At 54.0% G+C, this 18,666-nt stretch overlaps 1 protein-coding gene and 1 long non-coding RNA gene across 2 annotated transcripts in view; one reads left to right on the top strand and one right to left on the bottom strand.

The window, feature by feature from the left end:
* The window catches only part of LOC144736716 (uncharacterized), a 501,200-nt gene that overhangs the window by 99,839 nt on the left and 382,695 nt on the right, over positions 1-18,666 (top strand). The gene's annotated exons all lie outside the window — the stretch shown is intronic.
* Positions 1-18,666, bottom strand: part of LOC144736643 (integrin alpha-7-like) — a 68,135-nt gene that overhangs the window by 16,779 nt on the left and 32,690 nt on the right. The window contains exons 2-6 of the mRNA XM_078619213.1: positions 4,838-4,965; positions 3,426-3,505; positions 2,598-2,850; positions 1,174-1,344; positions 660-715 (exon numbers count right to left, since the gene is read on the bottom strand). Of these exons, the coding sequence (XP_078475339.1) occupies positions 660-715; positions 1,174-1,344; positions 2,598-2,850; positions 3,426-3,505; positions 4,838-4,965 (688 nt within the window). The remainder of the gene's footprint in view (positions 1-659; positions 716-1,173; positions 1,345-2,597; positions 2,851-3,425; positions 3,506-4,837; positions 4,966-18,666) is intronic.

Raw genomic sequence — 18,666 nt, 5'->3', positions numbered from 1 at the left:
TACTAGATTTGTGTTTCTATTTAATTTATACCTGCTTGTGTTGCAATCGAAACGTCGTATGCTAGTATTTAATTTAATTTATTATTTTATCTTTATACGTGACTTTACCGAAAGAACCAAAGAAAACTATATATACATATATTTTTATTTTACCAGGTAAGGTCCTACAGAGCTATGAAGCTCTTTGTTTCAGAAGCGACCTGGACATCACAAATGACAGCTCCATGAAGTGGTTCATCATCATCATGAAATGTACAGCAGCCAAATGCTCTGAACGCGTGACGCTGATTCTCAATGCGGAGGAAGTAAACCGGAGAAACCGGAGAAACATCCACGTGGCAACGGGGAGAGAGGGAGACACGCAGCAGTCGTCAGGGTCGGGATTGAACCCACGACCTCCTGCATACCAGGCGAGGGAGTTAACATCTCCTAGCCACCGTGATGATGATGAGAGAGAGAGACACGCAAACTCCAAGTATACAACAGCAGTCGTCAGGGTTGGGATCGAACCCACGACCTCCTGCATACCAGGCGAGGGAGTTAACATCTCCTGGCCACCGCGCGGCACCAGACTAACAACAGGATGACAAAGGACAGAACGTGCCCAACAGGACGCGCCCCGTGGAGACGGAGCGATGAGTTCCCCTCGAGCGCGACACCTTGATGGATCGCCGCATCGCAGGTCCATGAGGACTCGTGGCGGCGTGCGGGAGGCCTTCATCCAGCAGTGGATTGATTGTGGCATTTCAGCACGGTTGGTTACGTGGGGTGCGAAAGAAGTTCAACATACGTACACCCCGGCATGTTTTGCGCCGGTCTTCATAGGTGCTACTCGCTAACAGCACTTGCCCCAACAGGCTGTTAAGGCTAACAGGGGGATCTTTGTCTTTGTGTAGAGGTGGGATGGGGGGGTGGTCGTGTAGTGGTCAGAGCACTGCGCTATGGCCGACATCAATGGCAAATATCTGAACCGGTCCTGGGCCTCCCCTAGGTCAACTCAGCCTCAAATGAGTCCCTTATGCGGTGTGTAAAATATCAACACTGGGGAGACAAAGGTGGCCTGGCAGGGTGTTGGTCACCCACAACTTCGTGTGCCGTGCCGGCCTTCATAGGTGCTACTCGCTAACAGCCCTTGCCCACCACCCCCCCCCCCATAGTATGTTCAGCCTATACGGGAAGGGGGGGTATCTTTGTCTTTGTGTGTGCGTGTTGTACCCATGTAGCTGTGGAAAGGCAGAGGGATAAGTTCTTGATTCATTTTCTTTTCATCGCCAGTCTCCTGCGGGTCCAGGTAAATCGCATCCTTTGCCAGGGTCTTGTTCCACTGTTCCACTCTAACAATTCCTGCACACACCACCACCACCACCACCATTATCATCATTACCATCATCATTACCACCATTATAACCATTATCATCACCACCACCATCATAACCATCATAATTATCACCATCACTGTTACCATTGTCATCAACACAACCATCATCATCACCATCATTGTCATCACCACCACCACCACCACCATCATCACCATCATTGTCATCACCACCACCACCATCATTACCATCATCATTACCATCATCATCACCACCACCATTATAACCATCATTGTTATCATCATTACCACCACCACTATCACTACCATCATCACCATCGCCACTACCATGACATCCATCATCATGGTCATTACCAACGCCATCATCATCATCACCGCCCCGTCCACCACCTTGTATAATTTACAAATGCTTCTCGGTTATAAGTTCAGACGAAGACGATGAGCAAAAACGAAGAAGCCGAATCTGTGACCACCACCACCATCATTACCATCATCGCCACTACCACATTAACCATCATCATCACCACCATCATCATCACCATCATCGCCACTACCACAATAACCATCATCATTACCATCATCGCCACTACTACAATAACCATCATCATCACCACCACCATCATCATCATCACCATCATCGCCACTACCACAATAACCATCATCATTACCATCATCGCCACTACTACAATAACCATCACCACCACCACCATCATCATTACCATCATCGCCACTACCATCATCATCACCACCACCACCATCATAACCATCACAATTACCACCATCACTGTTATCATTGTTATCACCACCACCATCATCACAATCATTGTTATCATCATTTGCACCACCACCACCATCATCCCAACCACCCCGACCATCATCATCATTACCACCATCATCACCATCATCATCACCATCATCATCACCACCACCATCACAACCATCATAATTACTACTATTACTGTTATCATCGTTATCACCACCACCATCATGATCATCAGTGTTCATCATGAATATCACCACCAGTACCATTTTAATGACCACCACCATCATCACCATCATTGTTATCACCACCACCATCATCATCCCAACCACCACCATCACCACTATCATTACCATCATCGCCACTACTACCATCATCACTACCACCATCAACACCACCACCACCATCACCACTATCATTACCATCATCGCCACTACCACCATCATCACTACCACCATCAACACCACCACCGCCATCATCACCACCACCACCACCGCCCACCTTTCCAGTTGTAAGTGCCGGGCGCGCCGTAGTAGATGTAGTCGCTGTCCGGCACAAACCCGGCCGCCGTGCCCTGCTGGCACATGCCGAAGCCGTCGGGACGGATGTCGCGGTTCTTGCAAAAGGTGGACTCGAAAAAATCGTCGACCGGCACCAGCAGGTCGGTGAGTATGAAACAGCGGCCCACCAAGTGACGCTGTTCCTGCTCCGGCTGGCCCACGTAGACCCGGTTCTCGTAGCGGTGGGCGCACGTCTTGGGGTGGTGAGCGTCGTGGGTGCCCGAGGGGGGGGAGGGGGGAGAAAGTGGGGGGGGGGGGTAGCGAGGAGAAGGGAGCAGGGCAGGTGCAGGGCAGGGGAGGGGGAGGATGAGGAGTGGAGGGGTGTGCGTCGCGTTCGCGTGTCGGTGTGTTGCGTGTCGGCGTGCTGTGTGTTAGCGCGCTGCGTGTTAGCGTGCTGTGTGTTAGCGTGCTGCGTGTTAGCGTGCTGCGTGTTAGCGTGCTGTGTGTTAGCGTGCTGCGTGTTAGCGTGCTGCGTGTTAGCGTGCTGCGTGTTAGCGTGCTGTGTGTTAGCGTGCTGTGTGTTAGCGTGCTGCGTGTTAGCGTGCTGCGTGTTAGCGTGCTGTGTGTTAGCGTGCTGTGTGTTAGCGTGCTGTGTGTTAGCGTGCTGTGTGTTAGCGCGCTGCGTGTTAGCGCGCTGCGTGTTAGCGCGCTGCGTGTTAGCGCGCTGCGTGTTAGCGCGCTGCGTGTTAGCGCGCTGCGTGTTAGCGCGCTGCGTGTTAGCGTGCTGCGTGTTAGCGTGCTGCGTGTTAGCGTGCTGTGTGTCACTCACGATGACCAATCCGCCGGCTCGCTGGCTCGCCACAGAGACACCCATCCACTCGTCCTCCTTGCTCTCCCTCTCCAAGGACTCTGCCCCCCGGAAGCACACACACACACACGGGTACACACACGCACACACACACACATACGCACACACACACACACGGGTACACACACGCACACACACGGGTACACACACGCACACACACGCACACACATACGCACACACACGCACACACACGCACACACATACGCACACACACACACACGGGTACACACACGCACACACACACACGCACACACACGCACACACACGCACACACACACACGCACACACACGCACACACACACGCACACACACGGGTACACACACGCACACACACACACACACGGGTACACACACACACACATGCACACACACACACGCACACACACGCACACACACACGGGTACACACACACACACAAGTCAAAGGTGCCCCGTGTAGCCTTAACATACTCTCGGGGCAAGTGCTGTTCAAGCGAGCAGCGCCTATGAAGCGCGGCACGGCACACGCGGGGGTGGGTGGCCAGCACCACGCCCGGCCACCTTTGTCTCCCCAGTGACGATGTTGACACACCGAACCCGGTACTCATTTGAGGCTGAGTCGACCTAGGGGAGGAGGCCCAGGACCGATTCAGATTATCGTCACTGGGTGTTGGCCGCAAGCGGGAATTGAACTCGGGCCGCCGGGTTCGTAGCGCACGGCTACAAAGACAAAGATCCCCCGTATAGCCTTACGAGAATGTATGGCCAAGTGCTATTAGCGAGCACCAATTAATTCCGGCACGGCACACGCGGGGGTGGGTAGCCAGCACCGAGCCCGCCCACCTTTGTATCCCCAGTGCTGATGTTTTATACAAAGCACTGGACGCTCGTTAGTAAGGCTGAGTCGACCTAGGGGAGGCCCAGGACCGGTTCGGATAGTCGTCAACGGTGTTGGTCGTGAACGGGAATCGAACTCGGGTTGTGGGGTTCGTAGTGCGGTGCGCTAAACACTGCACCAGCACTCCACCCCACACACAAACACACGCACCCCTCGTGTTCCTCGTGTGCTCACATCCCTCACATTTCGATTTAAAGCTTTCGTGACTGCAGGGATTCATCTTCTTGGTTCTTTCGGTAAAGTCACGTAGAAGGGAAGTAATAAAATAAAAAATAATAATAATAATAAAAAATAATAAATAATGATAATAAAAATAAAACATAATAAAATAATATTATATTATTATATTTTATAATTTTATTTTATTATGTTTTGTTTTTATTATTTTATTACTTCCCTTCTACGTGACTTTACCGAAAGAACCAAGAAGATGAATCCCTCACATTCCCCTCACATCCCTCACGCCCCCCTCACATCCCCCCCCCCCACCCTCGCACCACTGTTGTCGAAGTTGACTCGCTCGCAGTCGGAGGGGTCGGCGGTGAAGGGGCAGGAGAAGAGCGCGCCGGTGTTGTGCGACGTCTGCTTCGCGTCCGCCTTGCTCCGCGGGGCGCCCGCCAGGAACCTGCGTCGCACGCACGGCACGGCCGCTTCGTCAAGCACTCGCTCGCTCCATCGTTCACTCGCTCGCTACGTCGTTCACTCGCTTGCTCACTCGCTACGTCGCTCACTCGCTCGCTACGTTGCTCGCTTAATCACTCCATCGCTCGCTCGTTCACTCGCTCGCTCGCTACGTCGTTCACTCGCTCGCTCACTCACTACTTCGCTCACTTGATAACTCCATCGCTCGCTCGTTCACTCGCTCGCTCACTCGCTACGTCGCTCACTCGCTCGCTACGTTGCTCGCTTAATCACTCCATCGCTCGCTCGTTCACTCGCTCGCTCGCTACGTCGTTCACTCGCTCGCTCACTCACTACTTCGCTCACTTGATAACTCCATCGCTCGCTCGTTCACTCGCTCGCTCACTCGCTACGTCGCTCACTCGCTCGCTACGTTGCTCGCTTAATCACTCCATCGCTCGCTCGTTCACTCGCTCGCTCCATCGTTCACTCGCTCGCTCACTCGCTACGTCGCTCACTCGCTCGCTACGTTGCTCGCTTAATCACTCCATCGCTCGCTCGTTCACTCGCTCGCTCACTCGCTCGCTCCATCGTTCACTCGCTCGCTACGTCGTTCACTCGCTCGCTCACTCGCTACGTCGCTCACTCGCTCGCTACATTGCTCGCTTAATCACTCCATCGCTCGCTCGTTCACTCGCTCGTTCACTCGCTCGCTCACTCACTCACTACGTCGCTCACTCGCTCGCTACGTCGCTCGCTTGATCACTCCATCGCTCGCTCGTTCACTCGCTCGCTCACTCGCTCGCTACGTCGCTCGCTTAATCGCTCCATCGTTCACTCGCTCGCTCACTCGCTTGCTCCATCACTACATTGCTCTCTCGATCCAACGCTCACTCAATCTATCGTTCACTCGCTCGCTCGCTCACTCGCTACGTCGCTTGCTCCATCACTACATCGCTCGCTCAATCGCTCCATCGTTCGCTCCATGGCTCAATCGCTCCGTCCCCGTCGTTCAGTCAACCGGCAAGGCTTCCGTTCGTTAAATTCGTTGAACAAGCAGAGCAGCAGCGGATCGACCAAAGATAGACCACACAGGGAAGCAGTGGGTAGACCAAAAAGCGAAGCAGCGTCCATCGCAGCCACGTGGGGTTTGGGTTGAACAGCGCACAAGGTCCGCGTCGCACATGAGAATGCACGTGGCGACGTGGTCGCTACCCCTGCAGCTGTTCCACGCGGACGATTAGCGATGTAAAGGGCGCTTCATCTTCTTGGTTTTTTCGGTAAAGTCACGTAGAATGGAAATAATAAAATAATAAAACATAATAAAATAATTCTCACGACGTTTCGGCCACAACGTGAAGGGTGCTCTGTGGCCCCACGGCGGTGTCGTGTCGGGTGACCAACATCGCCCTCGAAACAAATTGTCACGCGTGTCGGATTTCCCGAGAAGATCATTCTTCACATTGAAGGTCACGATTATGAAATGAATCTTGATTTTAAATTGGGAGCGCTCCGCGAAAGCCTTTGAGCTCGGAGTGACGGATGACGGCAAGTCGGTTGAACGATATCGTCGTTGTGATCGTCATCGTCATCATTGTCGTCATCGTCATCATCATCGTCATCATCGTCATTATAGTGATTGTCATCATTATCGTCGTCAATGTCAACACCATCATCCTGATTGTCATCGTCATTGTCATCATCATCCTCATTGTCATCATCATCGTTGTCATTATTGCCATTGTCATCATCGTCATCATCATCATCGTGTTCGTGTCGACAACGATCTGACGATATGACCTCACCTCCATCGCACCGCGAGCAGTGAGCGACATCACGGTCAACGCGACGCAGAACAGCCACGGAGAAATCACCAAAGGGGCCACGGCAAAATTAGCGCCCCCCCTCTCCCACCACCCACCAACTTCTGTCGCGGGACCCCCCCCACCACCCTCGCCTCCCCCACAAAGAGGGAAGTGCCAGGCACAACACGAGGAGAGACCTCGGAAACACCTGCTAATCACCTCCACCATCTCCTCCTCCGCCACATCCACCCACGTCTACCTCCACCACCTTCACCAGAACCACCACCACCCCCCCCCCCCAGCACACAACCCGACCGCGCCCTCCCACAGCGCGCGCGTTGCAAATATTCGCGGTCCGACTCCGGCAGGCGGCCCTGGTTAACGCCACAGTGGTGCGCGCATTAAGCTCGCTCAATCGCTCCGTAACAAAGGAACACACACCACCACCGCCGCCACCGAAGCCACCACTGCCACCACCACCACCTACCACCAACACAACAACCGCCATTCGCCACTAAGCGGCGGTGACGTCACCACGGCGCTTTGTGCCAGGCTAGGTGCACGTCGAGAGACCACGTGAAGTGTCGAACGCCCGCCGGCAGGAGGTCACGGGGCAGACGCAGCAGGTGCCGTTGCACCACCTGTGCCCCCCCTACTGTGCCAACCACCATCACCACCACCACCCACGTGGGCATGGCACGTCACTCGCAGCAATTACTATTAAAATTATAAAACTATCAACATTTTTTTTTTACTTTACCAGTCAAGGCCCCGCTGAGCCACATACTGTAGCTCCTTTTTGCAGACGCGGCCTGGCACTCACAAATGATGATAATTAGCTCAACGAAAGCGGCCGATCGTCGTCAACGTGGACACTGACAGCAGCAGCCAAATGCTCTGAAGGCGGTGACGTCGCTTCTACACGTGGAGGGGAAAACGGGAGGACCCGAAGACAAATCCACGCGATGAGTGGGGAGCGAGACACGCGAGCTCCAAATATTATACAGAAGTGTATTGTGTACGAGTGTGTTGTGCATTAGTATATTGTGTGTGCGTGCGTTGTGTATCAGTACATTGTGTATAACAACGAGTGGAGCGCCGGGTGGCTAAAGCACAGCAAGTTGGCACAGTAGGGGGCACAGGTGGTGCATCAGCCAGTCATCTCAGTCATCTCAGTCAGTCGACCCGTGGCACCTGCTGGGTCTGCCCCGTGACCTCCTGCCAGCGGGCGTTCGACACTTCACGTGGCCTCAAGGTGCACATGGCCTGGCACAAGCGTCGTGGTGACGTCACCGCCACTTAGTGGCGAATGACGGTTGTTGTTGTTGTTGTGTATGAGTGTGTTGTGTATGAGTGTGTTGTGTATGAGTGCGAACTTCAATGTCCACTGCACAGCAGGCTCCTGCGGTATTTTCCGGGGTGGCCTACGGGCTCGAACTGCAACCTGCCCCACCCCCCCCTGCGACAGCTATCAGCGCTGCGTTCCACAGCCGTAGGTCATCGACGGCTCATGGGAGGAATTCCAAACATCCACCTCGTGCCCAGGTGCGCGGGGAGATACAGAGATATGGGCCCAGCCACACACGGCGGTCATTGTCAAGTTATGTTTCATACACAGTCACACAGATACACACACACACAGTTACACACACAGTCACACAGACAGACACACACAGTCACACACACAGTCACACAGACACACAGTCACACACACACATAGTCACACACACAGTTACACACACACACACAGTCACACACACACAGTCACACACACAGCCACACATACACGCAGTTACACAGATACACAGTCACAGTTACACACACACACAGTCACACACACAGCCACACACAGTCACACACACAGTCACACACACACAATCACACACACACAGTCACACAGTCACACAGTCTCACAGTCTCACACACACATAGTCACACACACAGTTACACACACAGTCACAACAACAACCGCCATTCGCCACGAAGTGGCGGTGACGTCACAGTCACACACACAATCACACACACACAGTCACACACACATAGTCACACACACATAGTCACACACACAGTTACACACACACAGTCACACACACAGACACACACACAGTCACACACACAGTCACACACACAGTCACACATACACAGTCACACACACACACAGTCACAAACGCATAGACACACACACAGTCACACACACAGTCACACACACACAGTCACACACAGTCACACACAGTCACACACACACACGCACAGAAATACGGGCCCAGCCACAAACGGGGGTCATCGTCAAGTTAATGTTTCACTGAAAATAAACAAAGACATAAATCCGCGCGTGCTGGGCTGCACGCGAAACTCCGAGCCGGATGTCGTGGTGAACGTTCGTTTAGGCAGGGAGTTGATTCGGGAATAAGCCTCGCTGAGTTCGGTCGACTCAGCCTCAAATGAGTACCTGGTACGTAGTAAACATCGCCACTGGGGAGACAAAGGCGGCCGGGCGTGGTGTTGGCCACCCATCCCGTCGTGTGCCGTACCGGCCTTCATAGGTGCTACTCGCTAACAGCACTTGCCCCAACAGTCTGTTAAGGATCTGCAGGGGATGTTTGTCTCTGTGTGGAGGTGGGGAGGGGGTGCAGTGGTTAGCGCACTGCGTTGTGACCAACATCAGTGGCAAATATCTGAACCGGTCCTGGGCCTCCCTTAGGTCAACTCAGACTTTAAAAAAGAAAACGAGCACCTTGTGCGGTGTGTAAAACACCAGCACTGGGGAGACAAAGGTGGCCTGGCAGGGTGTTGGTCACCCACAACCTCGTGTGCCATGCTCGCTGACAGCCATTGCTAAAAGGGTTATACATGGACTACCTCTACTTACGAACATTCGACTTACGAACTTTCAGAGATAGGATCAAATCTGCAGAACCTGACGAACCAGTGGTACCTACATCTACAGGAGATTATACAACTTGTAAAGTCATCCCCCGTGTTTTGTGTACGACGGTTGGAATCGACAGGAGTAGAGTTGGACTTACGAACGAATTGACTTACGAACACAGACCTCTGGAACTTAACTTGTTCGTAAGTAGTGGAGTCCCTGCACGTGAGTTATTTGACTTTGCCGAGAGGTGGAGGGAGGTGTGCCAATCACAAGAAGGAGCTGAGCTCCGGGCGGCTAAAACGCATCTCGGCTTGGCAGGGTGGAGGAGCGTGCAGGTGGTGCATCTGGCAATTCTCCGCCCTGGCTTGCGAATCAGTAAAAACACTTGGGTCTGTCCCAGGGACAACTCTTGCCTAAACGGAGCTCAACAACCAGCGGTCACAGACTGTGGATCGTCGGAAGAAAAAAAAGACACCTAAAGAAATAATAAAAATAACAACGCTGTTTTATCGGCGTAACTACAGCGACGCACCCGAGCGTTTGCCAAGAGGCCCAGGAGAGATGGAAAGCAGAGCTTCGTCTAGCAGCAGGGCGCGAGCTCGTAGCCCGCACGGTCAGGCACCCAGCTTGGCACGGGGCCACGTCCCCGCCACTTGGTGGCGAGTGGCGCGTTGACGCGCCGGCCAAGATACGACTGTGCCGTGGGGTGGCGGGGGGGGCTGATCCGATGGAGGATCGATACCGGTGGCGGGAGACATCCGACGAGGATGATGGTACGTGATCGCTACGGTGGCGAGGAGATGTTAACCGCCTCGCCTGGAATACCGGAGGTCGTAGGTTCGATCCTGACCCTAACACCTGCTGTGTATTTGGAGGGAGTTTGCGCGTTCTCCCCGATTTTTCTCCGGGTCTTTCGGGTTTTTCCCCACTCCACATTCGGAGTGAACGTCACGCGTTCGAAGCATTCGGCTGCTGCACATTTCCACACGACGTCGATAAGCCACTTTGCTGAGCTGTCACTTGCGATCGTCAGGTCGCTTCTGAAAAAATTGTAAAGAGCCACCTAGCAGCTCAGTGGGACCCTTGGCTGGTCAAATAAAAAAATTCTAGATTTGAAGCTTTCGTGACTGCAAGGATTCATATTCTTAGGTTTTTTCGGTAAAGTCACGTAGGTAAAAAATTTAAATTAATAAAAGTAAAATAAAAAATAAAATAAAAATCACGACGTTTCGGAGGCAACACAAGCTTCCGTCTTCAGGTGGAACCGTCACAGCCACGACAGCTGTATCAAGTAAATGAGAGATTGCAAGAGCTACCACTCCGTTTATATAATGGTTGGAGAGGGGGGAAGGGCCAAGTACGGCACACTTTTTATTCATATTGTAAGGTGAGGCTTAAGAGGGTGAGCCTTTGTTATGGAGAGGTACGGTTTGTGACAAGGCCTGGCCTACATAACAATAGTGTGACATTTTTTTTTATTTTAGATGAAAAAAAAAATTTAGATAAAAAAAAATTAGATAACAAAAAATGTTGGCCTCAATCTCGTCTGCACCGTGCAACCCACGCATGACGATCATCGCGGTGACGAAGCCCTTCCTCATCCTCCGCCGCCGCCGCCGACGAAGGAGAAGGATGAGGGCATTGAGCAAACGAGGCGATTGGAAAATCGGCAACCGAAGACGCGGACAGGGGATGCCATTAGTGGATTAAAACGCCGCTCCTGCGCGCAGCGATGAAGTTTCGCGAAAGACAAACCGGCCGAGGGGAGATGAACGGAGCGGTGGGGGGGGGGTCGGTGGTCGATCAATAGCGGCGTCACGCCGTCCGTCCGACTCAGGGACGACGCTTCTCCCGCCGCGCCCACGAACGCCGGCTCGATTCCCCGATGAAATTCCGCCTGACCGTTCCACCCCCCCGGCTCCACGCGGAGCGGTCGCGAGGACCAGAGAGAAAGAGAGGTGGGGGGGGGGGGGGCTGCTTAGAGGGACCCCCCCTGGGATGTGGCTCCACAGTATCCCATTCCGCGGCGCTCTCAGATGCGCTTCCGTGGCCGTCTGGAACGCGCTCTTCATTCCGATAGCAGGAAGCCACTGGAGCTCATGCACTGTTAAATCTAATTAGAAAACTCACGAGCCACAGTTCGAAATCGTACATCGGATGGGGGTTTGGCTAGGGAGCGGTGGGTGGGTGGCCGATGCAACTCAATGGAGTCTGGCCAATCATCATCAGCAACATCACCACGGCTATCTCCATAAAATAATGATCATCACCATTTCCTTATTCAAACCATCATCATCATTAACTGTACCACCGGCATAAAAAATAAAATGCCCAACCACTTTCACCATCAGAATCAGAAAATATCAACGTAACCATTCTTACACCATCAACACCATCTTCATCATTACCATAATTCACACCAGCCACAAGTAACGACTCCATCACCACTGCCGTCATCTTTACTCTGTCAGCCATCGTCGTCATCGTCACCCTGGACACGGCCATCGCCAGCGTGATCTTCACCATAATCAACACCAACACCACCACCAACACCACCACGACCACCAGCAACACCACGGCAAAAAAAATAAAACCACGATTCAGAGCCGATGTTTAGCTTTCGTGAAAACGTCCACTTCAATATTTGTAACCTCTCTCCACCCCCACCGCCGCCGCCGCCGCCACCGCCGTCCCAACAGCGATCCGAGCCGTGGGGTCCGCACAGCCCGCGAGAGATTTACGGCGATCCGGTGTCACGCGGCGTCGCCAGCAAATGGAGCGAGAATTCTATTCCTCCGACTCATCAGTATTGATCCGACACCGCGCGGCCGGTGCCGAGTAATGAATCATCTCTCTCTTGAGCGCGAGCTCTCACCCACCCACCCACCACACCCACCCACCCACCACACCCACCCACCCACCACACCCACCCACCCACCACACCCACCCACCCACCACACCGCTTGCTTGCTTGCTCTTCCTTCCGCCCTTTCTCGCTCTCTTGCTCTCCTGCCCGCTCGCTCTGCCGCCCTCTCCCGCTTGCTCGATCGCTACTCACGCTTCAATTCGACCGAATCCGTCGCCTGGCCAAGCTGTGGAGGTGGCACGGTGGCTCGCATCCTGGTTTCGGCCACTGCCCATGATTAAACCGTTAGTCCCAAGTGCAGCAATGACTGTCAAAGGACAAAGATCCCCCGTATAGCCTGACGAGGCTGTTGGGGCAAGTGCTGTTAGCAAGCAGCAGCACCAGTGGCGATGTTTACACAAGGGACTCATTTGAGGCTGAGTCGACCTAGGGGAGGCCCAGGACCGGTTCAGATGTCACTGGTGTTGGTGCCCATGAGTGGGAAGCGAAACTTGGGTTGCCACCCCCCCCCCCCCCCCCCACAATGACTGTGCACACACACACATAGATAAAAGAAAAATCCTAACAAATAATATGTTATATTCTTGGTTCTTTCGGTAAAGTCACGTAGAAGGGAAATAATAAAATAATATAAATATAAAACAATAAAAATTATCACGACGTTTCGACTGCAACACATGCAATCATCATCAGGTGTGAAATCCATTGGGCTGCATTCCATCTCTGGGAGGGTATTAAAAACTAAAATATTGGTTTGACGGCCACGAAGGAAGTTCACTCGAAGGGAATCCCAAAGGTAGTTTCGTGACATCGCCTTCCGCGAGGGCCTATCTCCAAATTCGGCGAGTGAGATCGGGGGGGTGGGGTGGCGGTGGAATTGCGAGAGAGAGAAAAGAACTGAAAAGGTCTAAGAGTCAGAATCACATCCGTGTATCATTAACCGCAACAATCTGAAATCCCTTCCCCACCTCCGTCCCCAGCTCTTTCAATTTCAGGGGCTTCCTACTCACCATGCTGGGCCACTTCCTCGTCACGCAATGTATGCGCATTGAACTTCTTTCGCACCGCACGTAGCCCACCGTGCTAACCGGAGGTGTGGGGGAGGGGGAATGTCAACGAACTTAACGCAAAAAGGAGTTCTTGAGAAGTAAGTTTGTCAATGTGGATGATGATCTCAAAGTGCATAGCTCCAGTGGCTTCCTAATATCGGCAGGAAGCGCGTTCCAGACGGCCGCAGAGGCGCATCTGAAAGCGCGTGACGCGGTGAACGCCTTTGTTTGCTGTCAAGCCAATCCACCCCCATCCAGACACACACGCAGCACACGGATGGTTTGGGTAACCTACTTGCTGCACTGCACACCTGTTACACTGCAGGGGAATGTCCCGCGCACACCACGACGTCATCTCTTCGTGATCCACCAACCCTCCCCCCCTACTCCCCCTCCCTCCCCCGCCACCGTCCCTACAAGATTGTGGATCAGAGGCGTAGCTCGTAACGGCCATCACCGAGCTTGCTGGCTCGATTTAAAGTCAAACGGTCCTGAGCTCAAATCCAAATCCGGGGATCACACTCGGCCCATCACTCTTAATGGGTCGGTAAAATGAGAACTACTTTTGTGGGTGGTCAGGAGCAACTGTACTCGGGAATTCCACCTCCCCCCCCCTCCCGCCATATGAATGTGGAGTTTCCACGAGGCCGACAGAGAGTTGAGCGCTGCTCAGCTGCCAGTCTGAGCGGCTCTACCTACTTGCTGTACTAGCTGCGAGCGCCGCCTTGCAGGCTCCACCGCCGTGGAAAGGATAGAGGCGCAGCCCTACAAGCTGCTTGCTCACGGCCACTGCCACCTAGATGGAGCTCCCGAGAGTCCATCTATCGGAGTGTATTTGGCCTACTATTCCACGCTGGCCACACGTCTCGGAAGCAGTTGGAGTACAGTGGTAGCCCCCCCCCCCCTCCTCTTCCCCCTGACTCCCACATTCCGCTCCATCACCTGGATAGAAATGTGCCTTCGTGTGTGCGCGCGTGCGTTCGAAGCTTCACGTGGCCTGAACGTGCACGTGGCCTGGCACGAGCGCCGTGGCGACGTGCGTGCGCGTGTGTGCACGTGTGCGCGTGCACGCTTGCCTGCGCGCGCCTGGGTGTGGTGGGAGGTTATGGTCCTATAATTTATTCATCTGTGGAACCAACGTGGGTGAGGTCGGCACTGCCTCTACGATTCACGCTCGGGGTGGGCGCGATCCTGAACCTCGGGAGGTGGAGGAAGGGGCGAGGTGCTGCCGATGAACATCTCAAAAGAGAAGGGGGGGAGAAAACATCGGTCGAAACCCCGGATTCCCACGCTCGCGGGCTCAGCGCCTCGCCCCTACGCGGCCGGAGTAAACCTCGTGGCGCCGTGCAAAAACCCTTCGAGGGCAACTGAAGCCGAACGCCCGTAGGTCCGTCATCGTTACGAAGCGAGGGGCGAGGTGGAGCGGCGTCGCAAAATGTGGCCACCCGGGTTCCATTCCGGCCACGGCTGGAATCGGTTTTGGTGAAAAGCCTTCGGCAGCCCACACTGAAGTATGGTCCAGATAATCCTCGACGGACACACACTCTCGGTTAGGCGGCAGGTCCTTCATCCAGCGGGAGATCGACGCTGGGCCTCATGAATGTATTACTTTGATGGCGGCAGAGTGGCGGTTACGTTGTGGGTCGGGGTTCGGGGTGGAATGACCAAAAATGTGCCGTCCGGTGCAGGCCCCGTGATGCGATCATTCGCACGAGCAAAGCCATCGCGTGCCAGGGACTAGAGCAGAGGATGAAATCTGTAATTCGCTGCGTTGAATAAAATACTGCCCCGATGTAAATTCAAATGTTCAGTCAAACGAAGTGGGGGGAGGTGAGCGGGGGGGGGTGGGATATTCCCTTGTCCTCGTGATGCCGGCAAAACAAGCCGTGTTTATGATTCATCATTAACCCCTTCGTCGGGCACGGCTTACCGTTGCCTGCGTGTAGCTGCGACGGTACAACCTGCCGTGTCTTTCGCTTGAAACAAGGCGAGAGTTTGATCTCGGCACGCCGGGCGAGAAGGAAAAAATTTCGCCGAAGCGAATCTCGGTGAGAGATCTTAGCCGGCTGAATCGAGGACACCGTTCCGGAACGGAATGCAAGTTGGGGCTCTCACCTGGTCGCGCCGAGCACGAAGAATTAAACGAAAATCTCAATGGAATGTCACCGCTCAGATCGAGGGCTGTTACCGTATTATCTCGAATAGAAGACGAACTCGCCCCCACCCCACCCCCATTTATTTAAATTTTAACAGTTGGGGAGTGCGACTTATAATCCGAAGAATACGGTAATTAACTCCGAATCTCACTTGGGCTCTTCTTATCTGTTCAAATAAAGGACAGCGAATGAACCCAAATCTCAGCGGGATTCTCAACCGGTCAAAGTAAAAGGACCGTGGATGCCACACAAATCTCAAGTGGGATTTCGCAGATGTAAAAAAAAGGAAGGGTTGTTGTTTTCATCTAAATATCAATTGAAATCTCGCTCATCGGCCACATACAAAGACAACGCCTTTCGTGTGACTTTCAGTGGGGGGGGGGGGAGGGGCTCTCCTCACCTGGTCAAATAAAGTGCCCGGAAAGTGTGGGCCCCCAAAATCTCAGCGGGGCGCTCAACGTGACGACGCACAAAAGACAAAGACCCCCCCCCCCCCGTTATAGCCTCAACGGACTGTTGGGGCACTTTCACACACGCACTTTCACACACGCACACTTTCACGCACGCACACTTTCACGCACGCACTTTCACGCACGCACTTTCACGCACGCACTTTCACGCACGCACTTTCACGCACGCACTTTCACGCACGGACTTTCACGCACGCACTTTCACGCACGCACTTTCACGCACGCACTTTCCCGCACGCACTTTCACGCACGCACTTTCACGCACGCACTTTCACGCACGCACTTTCACGCACGCACTTTCACGCACGCACTTTCACGCACGCACTTTCACGCACGCACTTTCACGCACGCACTTTCACGCACGCACTTTCACGCACGCACTTTCACGCACGCACTTTCACGCACGCACTTTCACGCACGCCCTTTCACGCACGCCCTTTCACGCACGCCCTTTCACGCACGCCCTTTCACGCACGCCCTTTCACGCACGCCCTTTCACGCACGCCCTTTCACGCACGCACTTTCACGCACGCACTTTCACGCACGCACTTTCACGCACGCACTTTCACGCACGCACTTTCACGCACGCACTTTCACGCACGCACTTTCACGCACGCACTTTCACGCACGCACTTTCACGCACGCACTTTCACGCACGCACTTTCACGCACGCACTTTCACGCACGCACTTTCACGCACGCACTTTCACGCACGCACTTTCACGCACGCACTTTCACGCACGCACTTTCACGCACGCACTTTCACGCACGCACTTTCACGCACGCACTTTCACGCACGCACTTTCACGCACGCACTTTCACGCACGCACTTTCACGCACGCACTTTCACGCACGCACTTTCACGCACGCACTTTCACGCACGCACTTTCACGCACGCACTTTCACGCACGCACTTTCACGCACGCACTTTCACGCACGCACTTTCACGCACGCACGCGCCGTGTGCAACAACGCACGGTGCTCACGGCCAATCTCACTGGGGGGCGGGGCAGGCACAAGCCAACGGCCTCCAGAGGTGGCGGGCGCGATGGGGAGGGGCGACACGCGGGGTGGGGGAGGGGCGACACGCGGGGTGGGGGAGGGGCTACACGCGGGGTGGGGGAGGGGGGTAAAGGTGCACGGCTCAGGTATGTGGCCCAACCGGCCCGGGCGGGTAGGGGGAGGGGGGGCATGGGGGGGAGGGGACATGGGGGAGGGGACATGGGGGAGGGGGCATGGGGGAGGGGACATGGGGGAAGGGACATGGGGGGAGAGGATACATGGGGGAGGGAATGGGGGGAGGGAATGGGGGGAGGGGGCATGAGGGGGAGGGCATGGGGGGAGGGGGAATGTGGGGAGGGGGCCATGGGGGGAGGGGCTCATGGGGGAGGGAGGGCAGCCACGCGGAGACTCAGGCACACATTCTTGAGCAACTGAAAAAGACGAAAAGGTCAAGAAGCGACTCAGCTTCTTGTCCACCTCCACAACGACGTGAAGGACGTTGCCGCCCGCCCGCCCGCCCGCCTGTCTGTTGAACTTCCTTCGCACCGCACGTAACGCGAATCGTTCTCCCCGCTCGCTCTACGAACGGGCGGAGTGAATAATGCCCCCTCTCGCCCGCCTTTGTCTTTCTGCCTATGCGGTCTGTTCTCGTGACGCGTTATAACGCGATGGTGAGTGGACTCGATGCAACGCGATCGAGTGAACGGCGTAACATCGTCGTCGTCATCGTACAGAGGCATTGGGATACTGCTGGATGCTTTTCGACGCTGCCCAACTCGGATCTTTGTCCGGCCCTGCGTGCGCATCTCACGTGCGGCCGCGGACTGTGCTTTACCCGACGTCACTTGTTCTTTCTAGATTTGAAGTTTTCGTGACTGCAAGGATCCATACTGTTTGGTTCTGTCGGTAAAGTCACGTAGGTAAAGAAAAAAAAGAAGAAAAATACGTTACAAAATATAATAATAATAATAAAAGAACAAAATAAAAAAATACAAACATTGTATTACAAAAACGCAGTTTTTTCCCCATAACGCAGTGTTCTTCGGGAACGCCACTTCTCCCGCGTGACAGGAGCACAAACTGCAGCAACTTCTGCACCGATCGTCCGAGGCGCGCACGGCCTTCTGAGACTGCCACTTAGCGGCAGCATTGGCGTCCACGTCCAGTGTCTCATCATCATCAGCAGCAGCAGCAGCAGGCTCTGCTTGAACCAACGCTGGCGCACAAGTTTTTGTTTTTGGGTTAGGTCGCGTGAATATATAAATGTGCCGTTAAACCCGCCACCACCCGACACAGCCAACTAGTAAGGGGTTGTCACGTTAACAGAACGTGGCCAATTCGTCACTAGTACAGCACTAGTGTGTAGTGTATAGTGTAGTATACTAGTACAGCACTAGTGTGTAGTGTATAGTGTAGTATACTAGCACAGCACTAGTGTGTAGTGTATAGTGTAGTATACTAGCACAGCACTAGTGTGTAGTGTATA

The sequence above is a fragment of the Lampetra planeri genome, chromosome 62 (assembly GCF_965212315.1).
Source record: "Lampetra planeri chromosome 62, kcLamPlan1.2.h2, whole genome shotgun sequence".
Taxonomy (NCBI): domain Eukaryota; kingdom Metazoa; phylum Chordata; class Hyperoartia; order Petromyzontiformes; family Petromyzontidae; genus Lampetra; species Lampetra planeri.
This window is presented reverse-complemented; position numbering and strand designations above follow the sequence as displayed.